The following is a 12364-nucleotide window of genomic DNA, read 5'->3' as shown; positions in this document are numbered from 1 at the left end:
ATATTTGGAGAAGTAAAATGAGGTATGATTTGGACTGTAAAAAAGAAATAAAGATCAGGATTGCAAATGGAAGAACAGAACAAATATGAAGGCCATGGATAACATCTGGAAAAGTAAAGTAATCAGCCTGCAAACAAAACTAAAAGTACTGGAAACATGCTTCTTTAGCAGCGTACTGTATGGATCTGAGACATGGATAATAAATAAGTAATCAAGAAAAAAGAATTTTGGCATTTGAAAGAACTTGCTACAGGAAGATTTTAAGAATAGAATGGGTAGAGAAAATCATAAATGAAGAGCTCTATCAGAAGATACAGCCAAAAGAGAAAAACTAATGCAGAAGATTATAAAAAAGAAGCTGCAATTATTTGGACACATCTGTAGAATGAGTGAGGACCGGAAGATAAAGACATTTATGTTTGGTATTTTGGATGGTTTAAACAGAAGAGGTAGACCATACAGAGAATGGATAGACAATATAAAGGACTGGTGTGGAATGGATGTACAGAAACTGCGACACTGTGCACTGGACAAAGAAAGGTGGAAGAAGTGAAGACGGCATTGGAGACCAACAGACAGTGAGCCCATGGTTCGTGATGATATGGAAATATGACTTCTCCATTACTTCCATCTTAGTATCACCACCTCTGGGTCTGGCTCCCACTGATGAGACCTCAATAAAGGTCAAAACCGGTCTGGGTATGAGAACTTATACCACCTTTGCCACGAGTTGAGGCAGTCCAGAAAATACTTCAGGCGCAAACTTTGTTTGCATACACTTAGATAAAGAATTAAACCAAATATATAATTGGTAGCATAGCCAAGTGAAAAAACTTCCGTCAACAAACCTCTCAACTACAAGACATGACACAGAGATTGTCCTATCATTTGATGCTGGAATTCTTGTCTCCTCCCTTATGAAGTGGTACAATCTTGCCTTCCTTCCATTCCTTTGGAACTTAACCAAATGCAAGACTCATATTAAACAAATATGCCAAGGCAGATGTAAACTCTGGCACATTCCTTCAAATTACACGGTGATATATCATTAAGTCCCACAGTCTTATTAATATCTAGTTTACTCAATTCCACATTATTATTAATTTGCTGTTGTCCCCTCTGATCACCTTCTTGTTAACTTACAGTCAGGTTGCCTCCTGATCATCTACTACTCTCAAACTCTCCATGAGTTTGAGAGCAGTAGATGATTAGATTGATGTCACATTCACAAGGGTGGAAGACATTTATGAAGTGCTCATGAATACCATTCTTTCCAATTAATTCATTCTACCATAATCATTGTTTGTTTGTTTTTTGCTGGCTACATATCGTAAGAACTCCCTAGGTTTTTTTTTTTTCGGCTTCATTATCTAACTGCTGCTCATACTGCACTTTTGTTACTTTTACCAACTTAGTCACCATCCTTGCCCATTCTTTATACTCCTCATGGAATTGATTATTACCACTCATCTTATGTTACATCCAAAATGCCTTCTTTCTCTGTATTGCAAGCTTAATCTCTTCATTCATCCATTTCTCATGTAAATTATTTACCCTCCTGACTTTGGAATACATTTAGACATTGCTTCTATTAGATAGTTCTTAAATATCATCCAAGTTTCCCTTTCTGCCTAACTTCTCATTCCATGCTACACTTGCAAGATGTCTCCTGAGCTTCTCATATCCTTGTAGTTCCAAATATATCCTTTCTTCACAGAAGCCCTTACATGGCTGGCAACAACCCAGGTAATCCTGGTCACTCTCACCAACTGGAGAGAGATTTGATACCTCATTTATAATGACATCGTCTGGTGAGATGATCAAATCCAAAACCCTCAATCCTCGAATGCCCTCTGCTACATACTGTCTGGGGTAGTTGTCCTGCATCATCTCACCATCTCATCATCATCCCAATCTATATTGCCATAATTAAAATCACCCACAATGATCACCCTTTTCCTCCTATTTGCTTGGCTAATTTGCTTATGTATTTCATGATCAGTACTCTCCACACACACATTGCCAGGTCTATAACAATATCTGGCTAAGTTTTCATTCCATTCACTTCTACCATGCTGGCTGAAAACCACTGTCACTATTTTCCCTTGCATCTTCACCTCATTTGGCCATAATTCCTTTTCTATCATCAACAGCACTCCACCTCCCTCTTTACCCTTTTTATATTCACAAAAAACATTGTACTCTTCCATCTCTATTCTTATCAGGATGTCATCCTCATCCAACGTCGCACTTATTTCACCAATTTTTCGGTGAACAATCTCAATCAATGCAACCATTTCATTTCCCTTGTTTCTGATACTTCTAGCATTCATATGAAGATATAACAGTTGATTTCTGAATCTATAACCAGTTTCACTGGTACTGCTTATATGATGTGGATTCTCTATGGCTTCTCCTCTCTCATTACCCATCACAGTACTCCCTTCAAACCCAACTGTTTCCGCCCCCCACCTTATATCCTTGGCCATCTCATTCCTGACTTGTCTACTCACTTTCTCTTTGAGCACTGAATTTTTCGCACTGTGTTCTCCTGTCCACTGCGAGTCCCTTCTCCTTTTCCCTGTTTGTTCTCCACACTTGTTCTCTCATTCTCTACAATTGCCTGCTACCCACTTCTTCATCCATATGCACCACTTCAATTCTTCCTTACTCTTCTGCTCTTCCTTCTTATTTGCTCAGATCCATTCTCTGAACTTATTACTCTCTCCCTTCCAGCAGCAGTCACTCCAAATAACTCACAACAGAACCATTCAAATGCAGTCCATCAGTTTTATACATCAGTTCAATTATTCTGTCAAACTTCACACATTTCTGCTAACATATTCATAATCCTTGCTCTCCACTTCATCTCATCACTGTCATACCTGGGCAACACACTGACTACCTTTCCTATCATGCTATTATTTTTTATCCTTCTCAACAACTTCCTGATATCCAGTCTTACATTCTCTTTGTTGACAGTCAAGTCATTTTTATTTGTTCCCACTATCAACTCTTTGCTCACTTACTCCTCATATTCAATCTCAATACCTCAATCTTCATTTTATTTTATTTAATATTCATTTTATCTCCCAGAAAACAAGCCTTGTGCATCTTTTCATTCACCACACCTCTAATAATCAAATCACCAGCTCACAATTTTGACAGTGGATATGAATCAGTCAGTATCATCTTAGAAAGTAATTGTCATTAGGTACAAGTCAGTTATAGATCAGCAGTGATGACAAAACCAATTCTGATGTTTATTTTGACTCTCAGTTTGATACAGAGATAAAGTATATGCTAATAAAACTTCAACATGCATAGTGCTAAGATTAATCAATTTACATGAATGTTAGACATTTTAATGCTTCTATCTGGGCAAAAAAAAAAAAAAAGCATGGAGTCAGATCTCCAATCCACAATATATAGATGTGCAAGTACTAATATAATGATCATTCAGAATATTTTAAGTACAAAAATTAAGATTACCTGATGTATCAAAAAAATATTGAACCACTGAAGAAATACCTTTTGGAGCCACATATCTTAGTGAATGTGAGTTTTTTGTACCTTCTATTTTTTCTGAACAAGGGACCAGCATTTGACCTTCAATTAATTTATCATAAAACCTAGAAAAATCAATTTATTAAAACAATATATGAGACATGTAAATCCATACATTCTATGAATCACTACTTCCATTTGACAGGGTCCAAAGTTAATTATTCAACTACTCAAGATGAGCTATTAAGCCCAATATTATTCTAAATGCTTGGTATGTTTCAATATTATTATTATTCAGGCCCCCATGGAGTCAAAAGATTCATCATGGGAGGTCCTTCCTAGGCAACACAGTCTATCATACCACTACTTGAACTCATTGGCCATTCTTGCTCTCACCACTCTATCAGGCAAAGCATTCCACGGCTCAACCACCCTCCATACAAAGAAACCACTCCTCACCCTCTTGCTCACAGCTTCCTTTCATAACTCCCAGGGATGGCCCCTTGTCATTGTTCCTTCCCACTGTTCCACCAAGCAAAAGAACTCCCCAGTGTCAACCCTGTAACTACCGCTCAACAGCTTAAAAGTCTCAATCATATCACCTCTCCTTCTTCTATCAACCAAACTCTGCAGTCTACATTCCCTCAGCCGATCCTCATAACTAACATTGTACAGTCCTGATACTATCTTTGTTATCTGCCTCTGTACCTTTTCCACATGAGTTTTAATTGCATTTATTTATTTTATTTATTTATTTATTTTTTTTTTTTAATATCAAACCCACACATGAGAGGTTGCAATAAGGTTGCAATATCTATTGCACACCAGTGCTGTGAGTGTGTGGGCAAGTGATATGATCATGAGGAAAGAAGGAACCTGACTATATTTAAGTTAAGAGATATTATATCCCATATTGTTTCTTAACTGAATATAGAAACTATATAAAGTTCGGCGATTCCAAGCGTAAGCAAATACCTGGATAGAGCAGCAACTGACCCTTGAAAGTAGTGCAAGCTGAGGCAACTCATACAATGGGTGGAGCAAGCTCCGATCACTATTCTTGATATTTACCCATAATGTGAACTTAACTCCTAGGAGCTGTATTATTGTTCAACATTATGAGAGAAGGTCACTACCCAGACCAGTTTTGACCTTTTTTGAGGTCTCATCAGTAAGTAGGTAGACCAAGTTAATACCAAGTTTGTAGCGAACAGAACTTACATCCCTTCTATGAGAAGAGGTGTCCTATTACATTACTAATTATAATGAAGAGCCAAAGGCTTCAATTCGGCGACATGAACTTATTTAAGTTAAGGGATATTATATCCCATATTGTTTCTTAGCCGAATAAGAAACTCAAAGAGTTCCATGCTGAATATAGAAACTGTATAAAGTTCGGCGATTCCAAACGTAAGTAAATACCTGGATAGAGCAGCAACTGACCCTTGAAGGTAGTGCAAGCTGAGGCAACTCATACAAAGGATGGAGCAAGCTCTGATCACTATTTTTGATATTTACCCATAATGTGAACTTAACTCCTAGGAGCTATATTATTGTTCAACATTATGAGAGAAGGTCACTACCCAGACCGGTTTCGACCTTTTTTGAGGTCTCATCAGTGAGTAGGTAGACCAAGTTAATACCAAGTTTGTAGCGAACAGAACTTACATCCCTTCTATCAGAAGGAATGGTCTACCTATTCACTGATGAGACCTCAAAAAAGGTCGAAACCGGTCTGGGTAGTGACCTTCTCTCATAATGTTGAACAATAATACAGCTCCTGGGAGTTAAGTTCACATTATGGGTAAATATCAAGAATAGTGATCGGAGCTTGCTCCACCCTTTGTATGAGTTGCCTCAGCTTGCACTACCTTCAAGGGTCAGTTGCTGCTTTATCCAGGTATTTGCTTACACTTGGAATCGCCGAACTTTATATAGTTTCTATATTCGGCATGAAACTCTTTGAGTTTCTTATTCGGCTAAGAAACAATATGGGATATAATATCCCTTAACTTAAATAAGTTCATGTTGCCGAATTGAAGCCTTTGGCTCCTCATTATAATTAGAACCTGACTATGTTTTTTGAATGAATGAAGGTTGAAGTACTAAGGAAAAACTGTGTGAGGAAGACTGTTCCAAAGCACAGAGACAGATGAAATGAAAAATGGAGGACAAGAAGTTGAACAATACCATTTGGATGTATTGTGACACATATAATTTGGCTGGAATGTCTTATATTTAAATTCCATTTCAGAAGTAGAAAACATTTAGATGTTTTTCAACTGAAGGTGAGTTAGTTATGTTTTAACATCCAGAAACTCAATTTCCTCTTTTCTGTTAAGAGCAAGATTGACTGGAAAAGAACCAGTTCCTTGCATCATACTAAAACTTGGTATGAACACAAATTTAAGGAAGTCTGTAAAATGTTTATCAACCATCCTAATCTAAAAAATAATGATGGCCTAAAAATTTCAAGAATATGGATGACACACAAATCAACCCACCTAACTTCTGTTTGAAGTTCACCAACAATCCTTCACTTCAAGACTCTAGAAATTTTAGTTCTTATTTCACATATTGCTCACAACTAATATTGTTTCATTTTTAATTATATGTTAGTGATCTTTAGCCAAACAGATAAACAGGAGACAGCTTTGTTATAGTAATTTTTTTTCCGCCAGAGATCAGGCGTAATGTTAAGGGTTGCCCAAAGTAGATAATTTAGCATAGTATGAATACTGTAATATAGCTTGTCTCTTTGTACATACATGTGTACTCGATGATGACTATAATATGAAAGTCAAAACATCGGGTAATTGTTTTGGTTTATATCAAATTTAATATGTTACTCTACCAAGGCAGTTGTCTCCATAATTTTATTATAATGAATGCAGATGACTATGCAACTGTGAAAGAAAGATATATGTGTGTCTTATGTCCATCTTATTTATTTTGAATCTTTTTTTTACTTTATGAATGAATAAGATAGATGACAAATAAATAAAAATCTTCAACATTTCATGATGTACATGTAGAAATGCAACAAAAAGAAAAAAGAAGAACCAAGAGGAAACTAAGACCAGGAAATTAATATAAGTGAAACTGGAATTTTAATATCATTAAAAGGAAACCATACAAAATCAAAAATAATATGAATGACAAGTTTTGATAGACAATAACTAGTGACTTCTTCAGAACCTAAGTATTGTTATACATAACGAAAAGAATATATTATTTCTAAGAGAGAGAGAGAGCCCTCCAGGAAGTCAGGGACTCATCAAGGGAGGCCACATACTATATGCATCGGCTGTCATATTTGTTCTTGAATTCATTCACACTGCTAGTACACACAACATCCAATGGTAATCCATTCCAATCATGCACCACTCTACAAAAGAAAAATCTAGATTTTGCTGCTTTCTTGATGGCATTCATTCTCAGCTTCCAGGGATGCTCTCGTCCTTTTCCCACCCTCCATAAAATGAAAAATTCCATCAACTGAAAATCCTGTATGACTCATAAGTCTCAATCATATCACCCCTCTTTTTCCTGTTTTCTAGTGTCTGCAGTCTACTAATTCTCAATCTATCTTCATATTCCACAATCCTGATATAATTTTTAACACTCTCCTTTGCACTGTCTTGACCATATCAGAATCACCATGGCAACCAGGAGACCAAACGTGTGCACAATAGCCCAAGTGAGGTCTCCTATCAAGGACTAGTAGAGAGGCAAAATGATATCCTTATTATTATCATCATCCTAAGAACCCCAATGGAGTCACACACACACACACACACACACACACACACAGCTCATCATACCGCACCTTAAACACATTCAAATTCTCTGTAGACATCATGCTCTCAGGCAATGCATTCAAATCATTCACAACTCTCCATGCAAAGAACCTGCTTCTCACTCCCTTGCTGATACAGTCCTTATACAGCTTCCAGAGATCAGGGATAACCTCTTCACATGTCAAAGTTCGTTTCAGCCTTGCAATTATCCTCTGAGTTGTATTTGTAATCTTTTATACATGGCCTTCAACTTACTATCTACTAACACTCCAACATCTCTAGCTTGATCAATGTCTTCTAGCATAATCCTACTAATATAATATGACACTGGATATCTAATCACACCAAAGTGCATGACTTCACATTTACTGACATTGAACTGGCATCCATTTTCTCATGCCTACAATTCCAGCCTATTCAAATCATTCTGCAAGTACTGCATATCAGCAGCATTCCTGATTACCCTTCTATCTTTGTATCATAAGCAAATAGTTGTATGTTGCCTGTCAAATCCTTCCCAATATCATTAATGTACAGATTGAATAACTAGTGGACAGCAATGTTCATTGTGGCACCACTGGTTACCTAAAATCTTGCAGACTCACATCCCCATATATCACTTTTTGATATCTGTCACTCAGCTATCCTCTTATCCACACTAATATCGTATAATCCAAACTCATATTCTCCAATTTATGCAGCAGTCTACCATTCTGTATTCTGTCAAAAGCCTTAGCAAAATATAAAAGTATCATGGTGTATCCATTCCCCTTGTCTAGTTCAATGGTAACATTATTACAGAATGTGAGAAAGTTGCTAAAACATGACCTTCCCTTAGTAAACTCATACTGTTCATTGCAAAGTAGAGATTCATTATCAACCCATTTCTGAATGCAAGCCCTAACCAATTTTTCCAAAATCTGCACCACCACTCCTAAGATACTGCTTGGTCGATAGTTCGATACATTGGTCTTTGCACCACTCATGTGCAATGGGATTACCATACATTCTTTTCATTCCTGTGGAATCTTCCCTGTTCTGAGACTCATATTATATAGCCTGGTCAAAGGAATAACCAGTTCAGCTGAACACTCTTTTAGCACCTGTGCTAATATCCCATCAGTCCCTATTGCTGAATTCTTATTCGGTTTATGCAACAGCTTTAATACGTCATCCTGATACATTAGTTTCTTCATCCAGTGAGGATGAAGAAACCTCTTCTGCATCTTACAGCATGAGAAACAGCTGTCAGTTAGTGTACATATTTAGGTCACTGCTGTTCAGCAGGAGATTATTTGTTGATTTTCAAGGAAAAAAGAGCAGATGGCATATCCAGAAAAATGGTCTACCTCAGAGAAGTGTGCTATCTCCCCCTCCTCTTCAATATATATGCTAATGACCAACCTATAAACCCACAGTCAAGAAAAGAACCTTCTTATATGCAGATGACCTGGCAATAGCTTATCAAGCAAAATCCTTTGATGACATTGAGAAGCAGCTCACACAAGAGTTAGAAACCCTTACAGTTTCTATAAGGAAAACCAACTGAAACCAAATCACAGTAAAACCCAAATGTGTCTTTTCCATCTCAATAATAAGGGAGGTGAGGAGAGATTTGAATATAGAATGGAATGGTGTGAAACTGGTCAATTATCCAAATCCAACTTACCTAGGTGTTACACTAGATAGGACCTTAAATTATAAGTGACACATAGAGAAGACAGCGGCTAAAATTCAAACATGCAATAATATTCTGCCCAGATTAACATCATCTCAGTGGGGTGCAAATCCACAAGTACTATGCACCTCTGAACTGGCACTCTGCTTTTTGACAGCTGACTTTGGGAAAGATTATCACATATCAAAATTATTGATAAGGTTCTTAATGAAACATGTCGGCACATTACCGATTGCTTCAAGTCAACAGAAATTGACCACCTATACTCAACTGCCTGGTATTGCACCTCCTCACATCAGAAGGACTACACAGAGTAGATATGAGCGGAAACAACAACTAAATGATGAACAGCATCCTTTGCTGCAGTACATAACAGGCTAAGATCAAGGAAAAGTTTTATTCACTCAGTGGAATTGTTGGTTGATTCCATAAAAGCTACACGGTCAACAATGTGACAAGAACAATCTCCAGAGGCTCTGAACTTAAATGAATCTCTTCCTTCCGGCTTACATCTTGACTGACAAAGATGGAAGACATTGAATACACTTCGTTCCAGAATGGGCAGATCAAAGCAGAATATGGCCAGATGGGGGCTACACAGACAATAACAGCTGCTCATGTGGTGAAACACAAACCATGGATCATCTTCTGCAATGATGCTTAATAGACATTAATAATATATGTATTGGAGAAGATTTAATGCAGTGTAATGAAACAACTTTAAAGTATATTAGTCACTGGATGAGTGAAATTTGACATTTTATGTTTTTGTTTAATATTTTATGCAAGTGGCATTTTTATCTTTAAATGTATGCTTTTAATCATTTATATGTATGCTGTTACATTTTCTGTACTTCGCACACAAAATAAATAAATAAAATGCAGTGAAGAAGTAGCAGTGAGCTCATTAGCTTAAAAGCTATCAATCTTAAAATTTTCTTAAAAGCTATCAGATTGATAGCTTTTAAGAAAATGAGCACTCCGTTGAACAACCTCTTCTGCATCTGCCACCCTCATGCATTCGGCATTTAGAAGAGTTATACTTTCATATTCATTCTTTCTTTTAATTGCAACATATCAATATGCTTGGTGAGGATATATTGTTGGAGGTGGAAGAAATAAGAGATCTGAGGGTGATAGCGGATAAGGATCTGAAATTTAGGGGACACATAGCCAAAATTGTGAAGACAACACAAAGGCTTCTGGGAATGATGCAAAGGACACTGACTTGTAGAAGTAGGGAAATTCTTGTTCCGTTGTATAATGCTTTGAATAGGTTGCTCATGGACTATTGTGCCCAGATTTGGTCACCTGGTTTTCAGAAGGATGAAGAGATTTTGGAAAGGGTCCAAAGGCGACTGACTAAGGTAGTTTCTGACCTCTGGAATGCCGAATATGAGGAAAGATTGAGAAGATGTAATATGCAGAGTCTGGTGGACAGGAGGAAGAGGGGAGATATGATAGAGACCTACAAGTCGGTAAAGAGTTGTTATAGGATCAATGCTGAAGAAGTTCTACAGAAAATAGTGGGAGAACCAAAGGGTCATCCCTGGAAACTGTATAAAGAGGGTGTGAGTAGGGGAGTGAGAGGCAGGTTTTTTTCATGCAGAGTTGTAAATAATTGGAATGTCTTGCCTGAGAGTGTGGTGTCTGCAAGGAGTTTGAATGTGTTCAAGGCACGGTATGATGAGCTATGTGTGTGTGTGTGATAAAAAGGCCTCCCAGATGAGCCTCGACTCCATGAGGTCTTGGGGTAATAATAATAATATAATTCTTGTGGGTTGAAGATCCAGTTTCTTTTCATACTCAGACTTAGCTTTCCGTAACAGCTGTGACTCTTCTAGCATGCTGCTTATAATTTTCATAATGGACATCATCCTTATGTACACAGTATTCCTTTGACAGCATCCTTTTCTTATGAATCTCTTGCTTAATAAGATTACACATCCATATGACTTTTCGAACTCTCAAGACACATTCTGATATTGCATCATTTAAGTATTTTTTAAATTCTTCCCATGTACTGTCGATATTCTTCCCATTCAGCTACTGATCCCATTCTACTGAACTCAGTATACTCTTCAGTTGGTCATAATTCAGCATGTAACCTTTTCTGAATGGAACATTCATAAACTTAGTCACTTCCCAAGTAGTACTGCATTATCACTGTCACCAACCATAGTCAGAATAGTTACATCTTTAACTGAAACAACCTCCAACACTATAATCAAATATAACGCTCTGTGACCTCAAGTTCCTTCTGCCACATGCTGCTTGAGGAAGTTGTCTCACAACAGCTCAATAAATTCATTTTCATTCTTCTTATTATTATTTAAGGCATCTCTATGGGGTCTGGAAACTCATCATGGGAGACCCAAATCAACAATCATACACTAATCCTATCATATCTCTCCTTAAATCCGTTTGTCAGGGATTTAAGGAGAGATATGATAGGATTCCAATTCTGGCAATCCATTCCACTCACTTGCTTACCACTCGCCATATAAAAAATCTGGTCAGCACACCCCTACTAACCACACTCCTGCATAACTTCCACAGATGGTCCTCAGTTCTCTAACTATTTGTCATATATTCAAAATTTCATTTGCATCAATTCTATAAAACCCATTTAATATCTTAAAAGTTTCTATATGTCCTATCAACTAAACTTTTTAATCCACAAACACTCAAGCTATACTTGTAGGGAGTATTCCACAGACCTATCACCATCTTGGTCACTTGTCTCTGGTTTCGGAATCTTTTCGACCACCTCCTGGTCCCCAAGAAACCCAGGTGACCAGGAGGTGCTCATAGTAGTCAAGATATGGCTGAATCATAGCGTTATAAAGAGGGATAATAACTTCCTTATCTTTACTTGTTAGCATGCTTTTCAACAACCAAGCAATTGATTGAGCGATTTTACCAACTTTTGCAACATGCCCTTTGAATTTTAACTCTTTATTCACCATTATCCCCAAGTCCCTAGTCTCATCAATTTCCTGCAAACTAACAGGAAGTTGCATATGATACACCATATGCAACCTTTTCAATCCGTAGTGCATAACCTGACATTTTGCAACATTAAATTGACAATGCCAATTTATTTAACTCATCCTGCAAGATATCTACATCACCTTTATCAACTATTGTTCTCCCCAGTTTTGTATTATCAGCAAACAGCTGAATATCTGCTCTTAAATCTTTCCCTATGTCAGATATACAAATTAAAGAGTAGTGGCCCTAGTACTGAACTCTGAGGTACTCAGATTTCAGTACTAGGTACTTTTCAGGTACCTAGTAAGTACCTCAATGGTGTGTGTCAGTCAACCCCCAATCCAAGGTACTAGCCTCATATCCATTCCCATTCTCTCCAATTTTT

The 12364-nt window shown here is 37.3% G+C and overlaps 1 protein-coding gene across 3 annotated transcripts in view; it reads right to left on the bottom strand.

Annotated features, from left to right (window-relative positions):
• LOC150099282 (renalase-like) overlaps positions 1–12364 on the bottom strand; it is a 108450-nt gene that overhangs the window by 69333 nt on the left and 26753 nt on the right. For 2 of the 3 annotated variants that reach the window (XM_090404228.1, XM_090404229.1), the window contains exon 3: positions 3532–3632. In XM_090404228.1, the coding sequence (XP_090260354.1) occupies positions 3532–3632 (101 nt within the window). Of the gene's footprint in view, positions 1–3492; positions 3633–12364 lie in introns of all 3 variants that reach the window. The other variant, XM_090404227.1, reaches the window with a different exon arrangement.

This window comes from Typopeltis vanoorti, chromosome 14, assembly GCF_054136105.1.
Source record: "Typopeltis vanoorti isolate ZY-2024b chromosome 14, IOZ_Tvanoo_1.0, whole genome shotgun sequence".
Classification (NCBI taxonomy): Eukaryota; Metazoa; Arthropoda; class Arachnida; order Uropygi; family Thelyphonidae; genus Typopeltis; species Typopeltis vanoorti.
This window is presented reverse-complemented; position numbering and strand designations above follow the sequence as displayed.